This window comes from Cuculus canorus, chromosome 21 (assembly GCF_017976375.1).
Source record: "Cuculus canorus isolate bCucCan1 chromosome 21, bCucCan1.pri, whole genome shotgun sequence".
Lineage (NCBI taxonomy): Eukaryota > Metazoa > Chordata > Aves > Cuculiformes > Cuculidae > Cuculus > Cuculus canorus.
In genome coordinates this window covers 6,461,224-6,479,445 of record NC_071421.1, presented here as the reverse complement: position 1 = coordinate 6,479,445, position 18,222 = coordinate 6,461,224, and the positions used below count along the sequence as shown (strand labels likewise).

At 58.7% G+C, this 18,222-nt stretch overlaps 3 protein-coding genes across 8 annotated transcripts in view; all 3 read right to left on the bottom strand.

The window, feature by feature from the left end:
* Positions 1–1,495: 1,495 nt before the first annotated feature.
* Positions 1,496–3,690, bottom strand: LOC104060572 (chymotrypsin-C). Its single transcript, XM_009562379.2, has 8 exons — positions 3,567–3,690; positions 3,356–3,450; positions 3,173–3,270; positions 2,960–3,085; positions 2,719–2,855; positions 2,022–2,167; positions 1,691–1,840; positions 1,496–1,572 (listed from the first exon to the last, which is right to left on the bottom strand). Exons 1-8 carry the CDS (start codon positions 3,673–3,675, stop codon positions 1,555–1,557), a joined length of 879 nt encoding a protein of 292 aa, XP_009560674.2. The 5' UTR covers positions 3,676–3,690; the 3' UTR covers positions 1,496–1,554.
* An 884-nt stretch (positions 3,691–4,574) lies between these two features.
* On the bottom strand, positions 4,575–12,989 carry EFHD2 (EF-hand domain family member D2). Of its 2 annotated transcripts, none has more exons than XM_054085567.1 (4): positions 12,779–12,989; positions 7,101–7,248; positions 6,151–6,285; positions 4,575–5,456 (listed from the first exon to the last, which is right to left on the bottom strand). In XM_054085567.1, the coding sequence occupies exons 1-4, from the start codon at positions 12,958–12,960 to the stop codon at positions 5,322–5,324; spliced, it is 600 nt and encodes a 199-aa protein (XP_053941542.1). In that variant the 5' UTR covers positions 12,961–12,989; the 3' UTR covers positions 4,575–5,321. The 2 variants fall into 2 exon arrangements, with proteins under 2 accessions (XP_053941542.1, XP_053941544.1); XM_054085569.1 differs by lacking the exon at positions 12,779–12,989 and adding an exon at positions 10,027–10,061.
* Positions 12,990–15,388: 2,399 nt separating this feature from the next.
* The window catches only part of FHAD1 (forkhead associated phosphopeptide binding domain 1), a 29,055-nt gene continuing 26,221 nt past the window's right edge, over positions 15,389–18,222 (bottom strand). For 3 of the 5 annotated variants that reach the window (XM_054085539.1, XM_054085541.1, XM_054085543.1), the window contains exon 28: positions 16,956–17,401. In XM_054085539.1, the coding sequence (XP_053941514.1) occupies positions 17,318–17,401 (84 nt within the window). In that variant the 3' untranslated portion in view covers positions 16,956–17,317. Of the gene's footprint in view, positions 16,926–16,954; positions 17,402–18,222 lie in introns of those variants that run through there. The other 2 variants (XM_054085540.1, XM_054085542.1) reach the window with 2 other exon arrangements.

Genomic DNA, 18,222 nt, shown 5'->3' with positions numbered 1-18,222 from the left:
ACACAGCCAGCTCTCCATGGAGACATCTCTGTGCAGGGCCCCCCCCAACCATCACCAGCGTTAGGTTTATAGTTAGACTCGATGATCTGAAAGGTCTTTTCCAACGCAAATGATTCTATCACAGGCTGTGACCCCCCCCGCCGTGCCTCCTGCATGGTTGCGGTCCTGCTCCGCAGCCCCAACAGCCACCACAGATGCCACAGAGGGAAGGTGACACCCTTCTGCATTGCTTGAGTTGGCACACACCACCCTTACCTTCCCAGCCCAGGTGGCACCGACCTCATTGCACCACCGCTGGCACCATGCGAGGCTCCTGACGCCCCAGCACCCGTCCTGCTGCCCACACAGCACCACATAGTGCATCCATCGCCACACATCCCACAGAGGCGCTTTTCGTACCTGCCAGGGTGTTTTAACACCTGACAGTCCCCTTGCCATCACTCCCAGCTGTACATTTCCAGATCCTCCAACAAATTCCTGCCCCAATACCCCTCTAAGCCTTGGGCTGGTCTGGCAAGTGCTGCCTCGTCCTGGGGAGACCCAAATCCCTGCGCCAGCTCAGGCAGGTGGCTCGCGGCGGTGGCATCTCTTGCTGGTCAGTGATGGTGTCCTTCCTAGACTGGGCACCATCCACCACATCCCCTGCTGTGCTTGAGGTGCTGCTGCCATCCATCTCTGCTTGTCCTCCTTGTGGTTTCTTGCTGGGCTCCAGCAATGAGGACGTGTGCCCACTGTCCTGAGACTCCGGTGTGGTGGGTGGCTCTGCTTGGGGGCTCAGCACCTGTCCACACCTCCTGGGCAGCCTCTTCCCACCTGCTCCCATCGCCACAGTCCTATCTTTCCCCAGCAAACCCCACCTCTCCCAGTGGCAGCCCTGGCTCTTCCCAGGGACAGGAGGTATCCTCTCCCTTAACTTCTTTCTCCAGCCATGGTGGAAGGAAACTCATGGTAAGGTCTCCTGTCACATTGGAGTTCTCAGAGCTGGAGCTCACAGCACTGAGCAGCTCCTGGGCTGGACTCCCTCAGGCTCCCAAGACCAAGCTGCCCCCTTCAAGTTAAAGAAAGAGGTATCCTCAAGTTGCCCAGTACCAGTAAGATCCCCTGAAACATCCCAGGGCCAACCAAGTCCCCTAAAGCCTCCTGAGACCTTCTGGAAGCCCTACATCTCCCAAGGACTACCAGCTCCCATAGAGCCCCACAAGGACCAGCCAGGACCACCTGGCCAGCCCCTCTCCCCTCAAAACACCGGCCGAGCTTTGAGCCCTTTAGCACCACGAGCATGGCTCCTACTCTTCCCACCTCATGACCAAGGTGAGCTTGTGGGATGGTTATGCATTTCGCCTTCCCTGGGACTCAAACCAAGCCCACACCACGACTCGGGGGTCCCTGCCACGCACACCAGGTGAACCCCAGCATCTCCAGAGACAGCTCTGGGTGTCCATCCCCAGCTCCACCATGCCTTCCCCGCCCCAAATAACCAGCAGGACATGAATAACCAGCTCAGTACTTTTATTTCTATCACACTGAAGACTTGTTGCACCGCACGTTGCGTCCTCAGTTCTCGCTCATTTTCTGCCAACGACAAGACATGGAGGGGCTCGTGGTGAGACCCACGGCTGGATGGGGACGGGCACAACGTGGTTGGCCCCTCCATAGGTGCAGAAGAAGGGGCAGAGGAAGGGCCACCCACCTCGTTGATCCAGTCGATGTAGGCGGACACCCGTGTGAAGACAGTTGGCTTCCTGATCATGTTGCAGCTCAGCCCAGAGCCGAAGCTGACGATGCCGTCCACCTCCCAGACTCCTCCACGCTGGCAGTTCAGGGGACCGCCCGAATCTCCCTGTTTGGATAGATGGACACTCAATACTAACGCTTGAACACCTCACCAATACACCCCCACCTCCCTCCTGGCTGCCACAGCCATGGCTCCATCCCCTCTCCTCCCACGCTTCCCACAGGGTCTGCAGCTCTGCACCCCTCAGACATCCCTGCTCCCACCATCCTGCGATGCCGGCACTCACGTTGCAGCCAGAGACAACGCCATCACCACCAGCGCACACCATGGTGGTGCGTACGGTGCTACCCCACCAGTTGTTCTGGGAGCAGGTCTCGTAGTCCACCACGGGCAGCATTGCCTGCTGCAGGACATCAGCCAGCGGCCCGTTCGCTGCAACGACAGCCGCAGAGAACCGTGGAATCGTTAAGGTTGGAAAAGACCACCGAGATCATAGAGTCCAACCCCACCGTGCCTACAAAACCATAACTGTTAGGGTTGCATTTCTTCACCAGGGAGAGAGGACTTATGGAATCATTAAGGTTGGAAAAGACCTCTTAGGTTCATCGAGTCCAACCATCAGTCCAACATCACCGTGCCTACTAAACCATGTCCCAAAGTGCCATGTCTACAAGTTTTTTGACTCCCTCCAGGGTTGGAGACTCCCCCACTGCCCTGGGCAGCCTCTGCCAGGGCTTCACCACTTTTTCAGTAAAGAAATTTTTCCTGATATCCAGTCTAACCCTCCCCCGGCACAACTTGAGGCCATTTACTCTCATCCTATCCCTTGTCCCGTGGGAGAAGAGCTTAGGACCCACCTTACCACAAACCTCCTTTCCAGGAGCTGCAGAGAGCAAAGAGGTCTCCCCTCAGCCTCCTCTTCTCCAGGGTAAACAGTCCCAGTTCCCCCACCCCAGCTCCTCCCTAGGGACCCCCTTGCTTACTCCTGATGCGTCCCCAGCCGGTGACGTAGCAGGGGTAGTCGTTCTCCAGTATCAAGCCAGCGGGTGGCAGGCAGGCGGGCTGGATGGTCTCGCTGGTCTGCACCTCCTCCTCCAGCTTGATAAGGGCAATATCATTGCTGTGGGAAGAACCAAGGCATGAGGATGGGGGACTCCAAGCTATGGAGATGGAAACCCTGAGTCGTGATGCCTGTTGTCCGCCTCAACATGTCCTGTTCCTTACATGATAAAGAAGGAATTCCATTTCTCATGCACGATGATCTTCTCTACGCCCACGGCCAGCGAGCCCGGCTCATCTGCCACCGACAGGTCCTGCTTGCCCAGCACCACACGGTATGTCATGCCAGAGCTGCCGAGGGGAAGAGAAGGGGAATGTCAGCCACCACAAAGACCTTGCCCTTCCAAGGTGGACCCCCCCAGCACCCATGACACCCACCTAATGCAGTGGGCAGCTGTCAGCACCCAGTTGGAGGAAATGAGGGTCCCACCACACGTGTGGCGCCATTCCCCGTTGCGGTCGTACTGGAGCGAGATCTGCAACGGTGGAGGTACAGCATCAGAGCGAGGGATGTCCCTGTCCCCTTCTCTGCCCCTTTGCTCATCCCTGAGCCTCTCTTACCTGCCATGGCCAGCTGTGGGCCCGGACGTCTTCACCACCGACCACTCGGGTGGTGCCTACCAGCGGTGGCACGGCCGGTTGGCCACATCCGTAGGCTGCATGACAACCGGCAAAAGGACCTCAGTGACCACCTCCACGCTTGTGCTGGGGCCACGGTGGGTGCTGAGGTCCCATCCTCCCATCCCATCCCTTCCCCACCACCCATACTCACCGTAGCCCAGCAGCACAGCGAGACACAGAGCTCCCAGCATGGTTGCGTGGTCCCAAGATGCAGTGACAGGGCTGCGCGCTCCTCTTATAGCGCCCGGGGACCTTGGCATCGCCCCTCCTGCCACCATGTGGTGAGCGTCCCACGGTGGGGGCCGCTCCCAGCACCCCATCTTATCGCTGTGCCCTGTCCCACCTGGGAACAGCCATGTTTGGCCATCGTGCTGGCACCACGATGTGGCACATTTGGGTTGTTTGACCCCCAAGTGGGGACAGGCAGAGTCCCTCTTGGGGGACAGTGGGTGGACAACCCACCCCAACAGTACCCCTGCTCTGGAAAGTGCTGGGAAACCCCACTGCACCCCAGACTTGAGCACCAGCCCCCCCAGCCCACTGCCCCTCCAGGGCCAAGGTCTTGTTATCTCACAGCCAAGGTGATGTTCTCCAGGTGGCCAAACCCCCATAGGTGCCCTAGGAACACTGATGCCAGCAGAGATGCTGAAGGCCATCACATCCACACACCTGGATAAGGCCCTTGCTGTTCCCATACCGATGTCCTCGTGCTGCCACTGCCCGTTGCGGTGCCCGGGCGCCTGATCAGACCCAGCTCTCCGGTGGGGTCATAGTATCATAGGATAGTTCAGGTAGGAAGGGATATCAAAGCCCATCCAGTTCCAACCCCCTGCCATGGGCAGGGACACCTCCCACTGGATCAGGGGCTCCAAGCCCCATCCAACCTGGCCTTGAACACCTCCAGGGATGAGGCAGCCACCACTTCTCTGTTCCAGGGCCTCTCCAGCCTCACAGCAAAACATTTTTTCCCCAAGATCTCATCTTGATCTCCCCTCTTTTAGCTTAAAAACTATTCCCCCTCATCCTACCTCTGCACTCTATAATAAAGAGTGTCCTTCCCCCTCACCGCAGACATGACCGCACCCCGGCTGCACCCCAACCCCCCCCTCACAGGCACCCAGAGCATTTACGAAATATAATATTTATTTGGGATTAAAATAAAATAAAAACCAACCCCCCCCCACCTCCCCACCAGTACCGTGGGACACACGCGCCTCTTTTACAGCCACCCACAAACACAGGAGCCTCAATCGACCGACAGAAACCACTCATGGCTACAACACTCACCCATTCTGGGCTGAATACAACACGAAAACAAATAACACAGCTTTGTGAGCCGGCAGCTGCCTTTTTGGACCATAAAGAGAGACCCAGGCAGGTGGGCGCAGCGGCGCTCAGCCCTTCGTGGGCTGTGCATCAGCAGGGAGGGCTCTCCCCACCCCGAGCACCGTGCACACGGATGCTGGGCACACGCCACGGAGCCCTTCGCCGTGCTCACATGGATTTTTGGCGTGGGTATTGCGGTGAGGCAACCCCCCCTGCGGCGATGCCAAGGGGTGCCGAGCTGGCACAGCCACCGCAACGCCCTGCAAATGGCACAGCGCATGCACAAGACACGACAGCTCGGGGACAAGCGCCCCTGGGACTCGGCAGCAGCAACGCCTGTGGGTAAGGGAGTGCTGCTGCGCTTGGGGCAGGAGCGGCTTGGCTTGGGGGGGGTACGAACAACACAGAGACATCGCAGCAAGGGGAAGGGGGTCAGGGCCACCAGTGCCGAGCCAGGACCAGGAGCTCACTGGTGACGCAGCCTTTGGGGAGTCACAGGTGATGCAGAGCTCAGGCATCGCTCATGGCACACACAGTGTTCCCAGTGTGGGAACGGCAAACCAGTCCTGCCCAGCCTCGGTCACTGCTTGAAGGTGGATTGCAGCTCCTTGAACGCCGCCTTCCTCTGCTTCAGCTCCTCTGCTTGTTTCTTCTTCTCCTCCTGCTCTGCCTTGATCTCCTCCTCAAAGCGGCTGGCATCGTGGATGGCTTGGACCTGTGGACGTGGCACGGCTGGCTGGGTCCCAACAAACCTCCCCACTGCTGCCCATCCCGGTAATCTCCACCTCCTGCCCCGAGTCCTCGCCAGCAGCCAGACACCGAGCACCGTGGTGAGCCAGCACCAAACCACCCTTGTGCGTTGGGACCTCTCATGGCCCAGCACTTATAGAATTACAGAATGGTTTGGGTTGGAAGGGACCTCAAAACCCATCCAGTTCCAACCCCCTGCCATGGGCAGGGACACCTCCCACTGGATCAGGGGCTCCAAGCTCCATCCAACCTGGCCTGGAACCCCTCCAGGGATGGGGCAGCCACCACTGCTCTGGGCAACCTGGGCCAGGGCCTCCCCACCCTCACAGCAAAACATTTCTCCCTAAGATCTCATCTCGATCTCACCTCTTTCAAACTGAAAACCATTCCCCTCATCCTCTCCCTGCACTCCCTGATCCAGACCCCCTCCCCAGCTTTCCTGGAGCCCCTTTCAGCAGTGGAAGCTGCTCTAAGGTCTCCTCTGAGCCTTCTCTTCTCCAGACTGAACAACCCCAACTCTCTCAGCCTGCCCTCACACAGGAGGTGCTCCAGCCCTTGGATCATGGCCACGGTCTCCTCTGGACTCACTTCAACAGATCCAAGTCCTTCCTGTGCTGAGGACTCCAGAACTGAATGCAAGACTCCAGGTATTTCCTCACCTTGGCCTCAAAGAAGTTCTTGGCGCCCTTCACCCCCTCCGTGGAGACATCGATCTCGGAGAGCCGGGCCAGGGCGTGCAGCCCACTGTCCTCCTGCAGCTCACCCGCTGCTGCCTTGCGGAAAATCAGTAGGAACTGTGGGAGAGACATTAGCATCAACTTCTACGAGACCTCAAAGCCACCCCAACTCTTTACCACCACCTCAGCCCAGTACGGAGCCGTGGAGCAGCCAGGACACCTCTCTGCCAGGCTTGGATGCTCCCCAACCCCTGTAGTGACCGATCCCTCTGTTTCTCTCTCTCAGTTTGGATCATGGGCTGCAGTGTGGACACAAACTATCGGGACCTCTCTAAAGGTGTGAAAGCGAGATGCTGAAAGGTGTCACTTTGCCATACTTGTTTTAGGGAATTGCTTTGGGATCACAGCTGTTAGGAAATGTGCGTAGGGAAAGCAACCTTATAAAAGCTGACGTTAGGACAGAACTGGTTGAAGATCTCACCAGCGTGGTGACATCCTCCTGGCTGGTGATGTCTGACCCTATAAAACTGCCAATCGCCTTAAGCGCAACTCTGAGAGTTATCTGTATTCTTATTGCTTTGGTTACTATTTGACTTATAAGTACTCTCATCCATGGATATTTCATATAAAGTAAGAACTATCAGGTCTCATTTAGCAAGGCTGCGTGAATCTCCAGATAAAACATATCCATATTGCTAATTCCAGTGTTTGATCGGCTGAATTCTTTACCTATGGGACCTCTTCCTTTGCCTTTTATTTTCAGACATCGCTTTGGGGACGTGGGTCTGGTATTGCACATACACCTACTACAATCAGTTGGGCAGAAGTACGGCAGCCAGGAAGGAATCTGGGTATTCTTCTGACTCAGATTCACCCTCAACAGCCTGAACCTTTACCAATGTGTAACCCCTCGGGCTACAACAGCCTCTCACCTCCCGAAAGCTGAGCTTGTTGTCCAGGTCTTCATCCACCTCCTTGATCATGTTCTTCAGCCCCAGGTGCGTCTGTGGTGCCCCCAGCTTCTCCATCATCAGCTTCAGCTCCATCAGGTCAATGAAGCCATCTTTCCCCGCGTCATACCTGTGGGATGGAGCCACGGTCCTGTCACATTGCCACGGGGCACAGGGCACGTGCAACCCCCCCAAAATCGGCTCCTCTGCATGGCCCCAGTGCCCTCCCTCCCTGGCTGGGGAGTGAGGAGGGAACAGCAAGGACCTGGGCACCAACGATCCCAGGCGGCTTGCCAGACCACAGGAAGCTGCTGGTGAACCGCTAACAACCCCCTGGAGCATCATCTGGGATCATTTCTGCTTCCATCCGGCACTTGGCAGCACAAATCCCGGGATGCTGCCAAACCTGCAACTGGCTCCCAGGGCCAGGAGCCTGAGCGCACACTCCCCTTGGCTGCTACAAGGACTAACTGCTCCCTCCAGCTCCCATTGGACACTTCCTACTTTCCTCTTGGTGGATCCGGTAGCTTCTGCAGCTCTCGGAGATCTGGGAACGTGTAGGTGTTCCCAGCAGCCCCACCTCTTTGACTGGGACACAGAGATGGGGAAGGGTCTGGAGCCCAGGGGTTCCGGGAGCAGCTGAGGGACCTGGGATGGTTTACCCTGGAGAAGAGGAGGCTGAGGGGAGACCTCATCGCTCTCTTCGGCTCCCAGAAAGGAGATTGTGGTGAGGTGGATGCTGTTCTCTAAGGTGACAAGTGATGGATTAGAGGAAATGGCCTCAAGTTGCACCAGGGGAGGTTTAGTTTGGATATTAGGAAAAATTCTTCACTGACGGAGCGGTGAAGCCCTGGCAGAGGCTGCCCAGGGCATAATGGAGTCTCCATCCCTGGAGGGGTTAAAAAACATGTAGATGTGGCGCTTTGGGACATGGTTTAGCAGGTACAGGGGGGTTGGGCTGATAGTTGGACTGGATGAGCTTAGAGGTCATTTCCAACCTTAATGATTCTATGATTTGATGACTCTGGGGATCACGAGCTCACCTGGTGCAGCCACCACCACCGGCCCGTTCTTCCTCGCAATGCTGAGCCTCCAAGCTCAACACCCACTTCTGCCCAGAGCCCCTCGTTGTCCGTGCTCCAGCCCTGGCCAGATGCTGGGGCTTGGCCTTGAGATCTGAGTGCAAATCTATTTACCGAGCCTGCTTACAGGGAAACCCATCCTCAGACTCCCCCCGCCTGCACAGAGCTGGGGTTTCACCCTGCCTTGCTGCACCACGGGCTGCGCAGGTGGCACAGCACTGTCTGCCCCAGAGCCTTTCTCCAATAGTGCAGTGGGAGCTGGGATGGATCCAAGCTTCATAAAGCCCCACGGCACGGGCAGCTGCTCTCCCCGCGGTGCCAAGGCTGGCTGATATCACCATGCCCCACCACCCTTCCTGGGCAGAAGAAGACAGCCCTATTGGGCAATACAGAAGTAGGCAAGCAGCTACTTGGCTGCACCCATCGTGACCGGGCTTTTTTTTCTTCCTTTGTAGCTTGCCTCTCGTGCGCTTGCAGGCACTGCAGCAGCCACGCACAGCACCACGCTCGCGGTGCTGCAGGGCCATGACTCATTTGTACCTTCTCCGCTGTGGTCTGCTCTTGTCCATGTCACAAGCAGTGCCTATTTGGTCTCCCACGCTGTCGGGGGCCCTGGCACAGAGCTGGTCCTGCACCAGCCCAGCTCACTCCTACCTGCTGACGCCACTGTCATGCCAAGACCTGGACTGGGGAAGCAGAGCCCTCACGTTCTCTGCTCCAAGAACCCTCTCAGAGCATCCTACTGAGAGCTTCTCTGCAAAAGGCACATTTCCTAGCCCAGCCCGGTCCCACACAAGCCATACTCTAACTGCCTCCTTGCTCTCCATCCTCCCTCTCTGATTTCTGGGGATGCACGCATCCCTCTTTTGCTCCAAAACCCCCTCCAAGCATCTCACTGAGAGCTTCTCTGCAAGGGGCACGTTTCCTAGCCCAGCCTTGTTCCATGCAAGCCACCCCCTAACTGCCTCCTTAGTCTCCTCTCTGATTTCTGGGGATGCAGGCATCTCTCTTCTGCTCCTGGCGAAGCTCCCAAAGAGGAACAAAACCCCTCCATGCATCGCTTTACCCCACAGAGCCACATCATCACCAGATAAAGACAGCAGCGGTGGCAAGGGGAGCGTGACAGAGCTTGGCTTGCCAGCACCCTTTCCTTGGCAGAACCCTTCTGTGCTCCTAAACGTCATTAAGAACCACGCAGCACCGGCGCTGCTCCTTTCGCTGCAGCGAGACGCTGCAGGTGTCAGAGCAAACACATCTGCTTCGCACGCCCGGCTCCCTCGTCTGCGCAGCGCCGGCCAGATTCCCACCACGCACCGCTTCCCCCCTCCCCGCACCATCTGCGCCGCGGCTGGAGCACCCGCGCCCACGGTCACCCATCACCGGTGCCAGGAGCAGCCGCTTCAGCTGCAGTTCTTCCCCTCTTGGACCTCAAACATGATCCCCCCCTGGCTGTGGGCTCCCTTCTGCTGCACCCCAAGAGCTGCAACCTGCATGTCTTTCTTGCTGCCATGTCCTTGTGATGGGGAAGAAGCAGGGATCAGGGGGGGATCGTTGCACTGCAGGGGTTCCTACACCCCAAAAAGCCCCCAGCCCTGTGCTTTGGGGCTTACTGCCTCCATCCCCTCTGCATTCTCCAGCCTGGGCAACAGCCCAGGGTGTGCTTACGGAGAATTCCCGCTGTGCTGGCCGGGATGCACGCTGCAGTCATGCCTTTGCCTGTGCCGTCTCCACACTCGCTGCCTCCACGCTGCCTGCACAAAGCGCCCAACGCGTTGAAAGCTCTGCGGGGATGCTCCGGACCATCCCATTCGCCCCCAGCTACTCACGCGCATCCTGGCGTGACCATGGTTGGAGCCATCCTGATTTAAGCCTCCCTCTGGAAATTTCCAGGGCTCGTTGCTTGCTGCCCAGCTTTCCCCCCCCCCGCCTCCAAGGGCTGGGGGCTGAGGCTGCGGAGTCACGAGCCACCGTGCGCGGTGGCACGCAGCGCGGCCGAGGAGGCTGAGGACATGCCCTGGGCACTGCGCTGCTGGAAGAGACGGGGTTCCTCGGTGCTGCGGTGGGGTGAACATCAGGGTCCCTTGCATCCCCAGACTCAGCACAAGGTCCCTCCTCCCAGGAGATGAGGGGCAGAGGGTCCCTTCTGCAAAGATTTTGGGGGGTGCAGGGGTCTCTCCTGCAAGGTGCTGGGGGGAAGGTGGCCCAAGTATCTTTCCTGGAAAGCGGTGGGAGGAAAAAGTCCCTGGGATCCTTCCTGCCAGGAGTGAAGGGTGTCCCAGCCAACCCTCTTACAAAGCACCAGGGGTCCCTTCTGCAAGGAACTGGGGTCCCCCCTGCAAGGAGTTGGGAGGGTTCTGGGGGTTCCTCCTGCAATCAGCTCGGGGGGCTTATGAGGATCCCTTCTGCAATGAGACAAGGACGACCCTTATGCAAGGAATGGGGGTCCCTCCTGCAAGGAACGGGGGGGGCTCCCTCCTGCAAGGAGCCAGAGGGGTCTTGGGGGTCCACCCTGCAAGAAATAGGGTGTTCCCTCCTGCAGGGAATGGGGAGGTCCCTCTTGCAAGGACCTGCGGGGGATGCGTGGAGGGTTCTCCTGCAAAGAATGGGGGTCCTAAGGGTCCTCCTGCAAGGAAAGGAGGAAACCTTCCTGCAAGGAGACAAGGGGGTCCCTTCTGCAAGGAGCCAGGGGGAGTCTTGGAGGTCCCTCCTGCGAGGAATGAGGTGTTCCTTGCTGCTAGGAGCTGGGGCGTCCTGGAGGTCCCTCCTGCAAGGAATTGGGGGTCCCTTCTGCAAGGAGCTAGGAGGTTCTAGGGGACCTCCTGTAAGAGATGGAGGGTATTTCCTGCAAGGAGCTAGGAGGCTCTGGGGGTCCCTCTTACAAGGAATGAGGGGTTCATAGGGGTCCCTCCTGTAATGAGACGAGGGTGACCCTTGTGCAAGGAATGGGGGTCACTCTTGCAAGGAACGAGAGATTCCCTCCTGCAAAGAATGAGGGGTTCCTGGAGGATCCTCCTGCAAGAATTGAGGTGAATCCCTTCTTCAAGGACTGGGGCTCTTGGAGGTCCCCCCTGCAAAGAATGGGGGCTCCCAGAGGTCCCTCCTGCAATGAATGGGGGCTCCTGGAGGTCCTTCCTGCAATGAATGAGAGTCTCTCCTGTAATGAATGGGGTGGTCTTGGAGATTCCTCCAGCAAAGAATGGGGGCTCCCAGAGGTCCCTCCTGCAAGGAATGGGGGGGATCGCTGAGATCCTCCTGCAAGGACTGGGGGTCCGTCCTGCAAGGAATGGGGGCATCCCAGAGGTCCCTCCTGCAATGAGAGTCTCTCCTGTAATGAATGGGGTGGTCCTGGAGGTCCCTCCTGCAAGGAATGGGGGTCCCTACTGCAATGAATGAGGGTTTCTCCTGCAATGCATGGGGGGATCCTGGAGGTCCCTCCTGTAATGAATGGGGGTCTCTCACACAATGAATGGAGGGCTCCCAGAGGTCCCTCCTGCAAGGAATGGGGTCCTGCAAGGAACGGGGGATCCCGGAGGTCCCTCCTACAAGGAATGAGGGTCCCTCCTGTAATGAATGGGATGGTCCTGGAGGTCCATCCTGCAAGGAATGGGGGTATCCCAGAGGTCCCTCCTGCAAGGAATGGGGGTCTCTCTTGCAATGAATGGAGGGCTCCTGCAGGTCCCTCCTGCAATGAATGGGGGTGTCTCCTGCAAGGAATGGGGGTCCCTTCTGCAAGGAATGGAGTAGTCTTGGAGGTCCGTCCTGCAATGAATGGGGGCTCCTAAAGGTCTCTCCTGCAATGAATGAGGGTCTCTCCTGCAATGAATGAGGTGGTCTTGGAGGTCCCTCCTGCAATGAATGGGGGTATCCCAGAGGTCCCTCTTGCAAGGAATGGGGGCTCTTGGAGGTTCCTCCTGCAATGAATGAGAGTCTCTCCTGCAAGGAGTGGGGGTCCCTTCTGCAATGAATGGGGGGATCCCCGAGGTCCCTTCTGTAATGAATGGGGGTCTCTCCTGCAATGAATGGAGGGCTCTGGGAGGTCCCTCCTGCAATGAATGGAGCGGTCTTGGAGGTCCCTTCTGCAATGAATGGGGGGACCCCTGAGGTCCCTCCTGCGGTGAATGGGGGTATCCCTGAGGTCCCCCCTGCAAGGAATGGGGGTCCCTCCTGCAAGGAATGGGGGGATCCCCGAGGTCCCTCCTGCAAGGAATGGGGTCCTGCAATGAATGGGGGATCCCGGAGGTCCCCCCTATAAGGAATGGGGGTCCCTCCTGCAATGAATGGGGAGGTCTTTCCTGTAATGAATGGGGGCTCCCAGAGGTCCTTCCTACAAGGAATGGGGGTCCCCCTTGCAAGGAATGGGGGGATCCCTCAGGTCCCTCCTTCAATGAATGGGGGTCCCTCCTGCAATGAATGGGGGAATCCCTCAGGTCCCTCCTGCAATGAATGGGGGGATCCCCGCGGTCCCCCCTGCGGGGAACGGGGCTCCCGAAGGTCTCTCCCGCAGGCGCGCGGGTCGGTGCCGGAGGTGCGGGTTCTGCCGTTCCCGCCGCCCCTTCCCCGCCGTGTCCCCGCACTCACTGTCGGAAGAGCCGCTCCATGTCTCGCAGCTGTCTCCGGGAGAACTCCCGGAACTCTCCGGCGGGGCTGAAAACCCGCCGCGCCCCTCCGGGGGAACCGTCTCCGCCCGCCCGGCCCGCGGGGCTGCCCGAGCCCGGCTCCGCCGCCCGGCCCCGCCGCCCCAGCGGCTCCGCTGCCGCCATGGCGCCGCGATGGCTCCGCCCCGCCCCGGGGCCGGGCTGGGGAACGCTGAGGCGGGGAGAACCGGGGGGAGCCGGGGGGGGAAGGGGGTGCGCCCCGGGGCCGGGCTGGGGAACGCTGAGGCGGCGAGAGCCGGGGGGAGCCGGGGAGGGGAGGGGGTGCGCCCCGGGGCCGGGCAGACCCGGAGTGGGGCTCGGCTGTGCCCCCCAATACCAGACAGACCTATTGTGGGGTTCAGCTGTGCCCCCCGATTCCGGGCAGACCCGGTGTGGGGCTCAGCTGTGCCCCATTTAAGGGACAGACCCAGAGTGGGGTTCAGCTGTGCCCCATTGAAGGGACAGACCCAATGTGTGGCTCAGCTGTGCCCCCCAATACCAGACAGACCCAGAGTGGGGTTCAGCTGTGCCCCCCAATACCAGACAGACCCAGAGTGGGGTTCAGCTGTGCCCCCCAATACCAGACAGACCCAGAGTGGGATTCAGCTGTGCCCCCCCATACCGAACAGACCCATTGTGGGGCTCAGCTGTCTCCCATTTAAGGGACAGACCCGGAGTGGGGCTCAGCTGTGCTCCCCAATACCATACAGACATGGTGTGGGGCTCAGCTGTGCTCCCCAATACCGGACAGACCCATTGTACGGTTCAGCTGTGCCCCATTTAAGGGGCAGAGCCGGTCTGGGGCTCAGCTGTGCCCCCCAATACCATACAGACCCATTGTGCAGATCAACTGTGCTCCCCAATACTGGACAGACCCAGAGTGGGGCTCAGCAGTACCCCTCAATACAGGACAGACTCCGTGTGGGGCTCAGCTGTGCCCCCCAATAATGGGCAGAACCATTTAAGGGACAGACCCGGAGTGGGGCTCAGCTGTGCTCCCCAATACCAGACAGGCCTGGGGTGGGGTTCAGCTGTGCCCCCTTTACTGGACAGGCATGGTGTGGGGCTCAGCTGTGCCCCCCAATACCGGACAGACCCATGGTGGGGCTCAGCTGTGCTCCCCAATACTGGACAGACCCATTGTGGGGCTCAGCTGTGCCCCCCAATACCGGACAGACCCAGAGTGGGGTTCATCTGTGTCCCCCGGTACCGGATAGACCCAATGTGGGGTTCAGCTGTGCTCCTCAATACCAGACAGACCCAATATGGGGCTCAGCTGTGCCCCCCAATACTGGACGGACATGAGCAGCTTATCATTGTGTCCCCCAGTACTGGGCAGATCCAGGGTGGGGGGATCCATCTGTGTCCCCCAGGACCGCAGAGAATGGTGTGGGGTCCATCTGTGTCCCCCAATACCAGACAGACTCGGAGTGGGGTTTAGTTGTGCCCCCCAGTACTGGAGAGACCCGCTGGGGGGGCGCTGGCTGTGCCCCCTAATACTGGACAGACCCAGGGTGGGAGGGGTCCCGCTGGATCCACCAGGCAGAACCAGCTGAGGAGGGGTCCACGTGTGCCCCCCAATACCGGACAGACCCAGTGTGAGGCTCAGCTGTGCCCCCCAATACTGGAGAGACCCAGGGTGGGGGGGTCCTGCTGTACCCCCCAGGCAGAACCAGCTGGGGAGGGGTCCACGTGTGCCCCCCAAAACCGGACAGACGCAGTGTTGGGTTCAGCTGTGCCCCCCCAGGACCGGGCGCAACCAGGGGGGCTTCAGCTGTGACCCCCAATACTGGACAGACCTGATGTGGGGTTCAGCTGTGTGCCCCGATACTGGACAGACCCAGCGTCAGGGTCCATCTGTGCCTCCTGGGACTGCGGAGAATGGGGGGAGGGAGGGGGGAGATGGCTGGCTGTGCCCCCCAATACCAGACAGACCAGATGTGGGGTTCAGTTGTGCCCCCCAGTACTGGACAGACCCTGGGTGGGGGCGTCTGGCTGTGCCCCCCAAAACCAGAAAGACCCAGGTTGCTTCTGCCTGTGCCCTCCAGGACCAGGTAGACCTCCAGAACTGGGTGGGTGGGGGTGTCTGTCTGTTCCTCCTGGGATAAGGCAGAACCCAGGGGGGTCCAGCTGTGCCCCCCAATACCAGACAGACACAGAGTGGGGGGGGTTTGGGTGTGCCCGTCAGGCAGAGCCAGGAGGAGAGGGTCCGACTGTGGCTCTCAGTACCGGAGGGACACGGGGGTGTCTGACTGTGCCCTCCGGTACCAGATAGACCCAGTGTAGGGGGTCCGGCTGCAGCCCCCCAGTACCCGACAGACCTGGCATGGGGAGGGGTCGGGCTGTAGCCCCCAGGCAGATCTAGTGTGTGAGAAGGTCGGGTTGCAGCACCCTCCCTCAGCTCCATCTCCCCTGGGAGCGAGCCCTGGTGGGACCTCCCAGGGATGCAGGTGTGATTTCTTAGGGATGTAAAGCAGCTCCTGCAGCCCCAGGTCTATCTACACTTGCACTCCTTCCAGCTCCACCCGTGAGCTGTGAGGGTGGGATAGAGAGAATAAACGTCCCAGAGAAGTCCACGGAAGTGTTGGGCTGATGGTTGGACTTGATGATCGTAGAATCATGGAATGGTTGGGGTTGGAAGGGACCTCAAAGCCCATCCAGTTCCACCCCCTGCCACGGGCAGGGACACCTCCCACTGGATCAGGGACTCCAAGCTCCATCCAACCTGGCCTTGAACCCCTCCAGGGATGGGGCAGCCACCACTTCTCCGTGCCAGGGCCTCCCCAGCCTCGCAGGAAACCATTTCTTTCTAAAATCTCATCTCAATCTCCCCTCTTTCAGCTTAAAAAACATCACCCCTCGACTTGTCCCTGCACTCCCTGTTCAAGAGTCCCTCCCCACTTTTCCTGGTGTCCCTTTCAGGACTGGAAGGCTGTTCTAACCTTTTCCAACCCTAATGATGCCCACAGCATGGATGACAGCCTCGCAGCACGTAGGCATACAGGGTCACATCTTGCCCCAAAATAAGCCCAGGCCAGCACGCAGATGGCCAGGTCCATAGCTCAGGGATGATTTGATAGTGGACAGTTGGGCTTGATGATCTCAGAGGTCTTTTCCAACCAAATGATTCTATGATTCTCTAACCAGAGCCCTGCGGCACAGCCAGGGATTGGGCAGCGGCCGTTGTGTGCCCGTGGATGCCCGGCAGCCCCCCGGGAGGCTCTGCCTGGCCGCACGCCTGCGGATGATGTGATTCTTGCGTCAGCCCCTCCGTGCTGCTTTCAGACTCTTTTTTTTTTTATCCTATTAAAAATGAAACCCCAAAACCCCCTCAGGGTTTTGTTCACTTCCGAATTATCCTCGGCTGAAAAGAGCTCAGCGCAGCCTGCCCGGAGTGATGCCAAGGCAGAGCGGGTGCAGGGAGACGTGCGCTGGAGCTGCTTGTTCCCTGTAGACCCCCCTCCCCAAAACGCTCCCCAGGACGCAGGATCTGCTCTCACTCTTGATCATAGAATCATAGAATGGTTTGAGTTGGAAGGGACCTTCAAGATCATAGAATCATAGAATCATAGAATCACCAGGTTGGAAAGGACCCACTGGATCATTGAGTCCAACCATTCCCAACACTCCCTTAAACCATGTCCCTAAGCACTTCATCCACCCGTTCCTTAAACACCTCCAGGGAAGGTGACTCCACCACCTCCCTGGGCAGCTGTTCCAGTGATTGGACATCCAGTTCCACCCCCTGCCATGGGCAGGGACACCTCCCACTGGATCAGGGGGCTCAAAGCCCCATCCAACCTGGCTGTGATAACAACAATAGTGGCAGTAGGTTTCCATTGAACGGAGCCTGTGCCGTTGCCCCATCCCAACGTTCAAGGACTGTGCTCTTGTCTCCCCAGGCTCATTCTCATGCCGTTGCTGTACCAAACCAGTGTGACCAGCAGCTCCTCTTCTTCCCTTCCTGTAACTCATCATGGTTCCAGTCAGCACCGCCATCTGGCATTCCTGGGGTGCTGCATTTCCATACCACATCGTGCCTTATGCCCCAACTTCTCCCGTGACACCACGGGGACTGGAGAACACAGGAGCTGCCAGCACAAGGGACAATTCAAGCCATGCAGGCTTCGATGTGCATGAGGCCACCTCAGCAGTAACAGGACAGACCCCACACAACTGTCTTCCCACGGATCCTGTAGGCACTGGGCTCTGTTCACAGATAGATGTACAAACGCATACACGGGCCCGCAGCCACACAACCTTTTCTATTACCGTAAACTCCCCCCATGCAGTACAAGACACATGCTGTGGGAAAATAAGGTTCTACAGACCGTACAGTCCCACCAGCATGTCCAGGAGCTATGGGATACCAGCAGGGGCTCCCCAAAATGCACCCACACCTCGTGCCACGTCCAGCATTAGAGTGTGACAAGCCATTTCTTCTGCAGACCTTCACCTACCAAAGGCCCTTGGGGTGCCTCTCCTATGTCCTTCCCATCTTGACAGCTTCTGCTGTGTGTTCTTTGGGCGTCAGCTTTCCTGAGCGCAACAGCTTCTTGGCTCCAGGCTACAGAACAAGAGAGACATCGAACACCACATTCAACCATGAGAGTTTGGCATGGCCTCCACACTGTCTGCAGGACGTGCCTGATCTTCCCTCCACCCTCACCCACCGTGGCCCAAATCCATCAATACAGCTGCTGACGCACACATCACCTTCCACCTCTGGCAGTGGAGACGCTGCCGTGCAACCAAGCCTAGGACAGTTGGGTATCTCATGGAGCTCCTGGCTCTTCTTCTAGGTGAGCGTACTATGCAGTGCTCGTAGCTTCTGCTGAGACTTCACTCTGAGTTCCTTTCCCTTTCTGGCTGGGGTGAGCACACCATGGAGATGCCCCATGCAAGAGATGCATCCCCAGAGCCAACAACGCTCTTGAAACCTTCAGCCTGCTGGTGCCCTGGGCATCTCTGCTCTTTGTTTACTAAACCCTACCTGAGCAGCCATCTCGGGGAGAGCAATACCACGTCTGCACCACTGGAGTCACCTTCCTTCTACTTGCAGGACTTGCCTTGGGCATCTTACCAAGAGCTGAGTGTTCAGGTTGTGCTGTGCATCCCTTATGTCTTCCTACATGACTGGGACACAGCTTGAAGCACCTCAGTGAACTCAGAGGTGCCTGCTGGCCACCTCCACCTGACTCTGAACATTTGGGCACGTTTGGCTCCTGGGGTTCCAGGTGTCCTCACGGGCCCTGCTCACCTCCTCCTGCTGCCCAGGGAGGTTGTGGCTGCCCCATCCCATCAAGGCCAGTTTGGATGGGACCTTGGGGAGCGTGATCTAGTGGGGAGGTGTCCCTGCCCATGGCAGAGGGTTGGAACTGGACGATC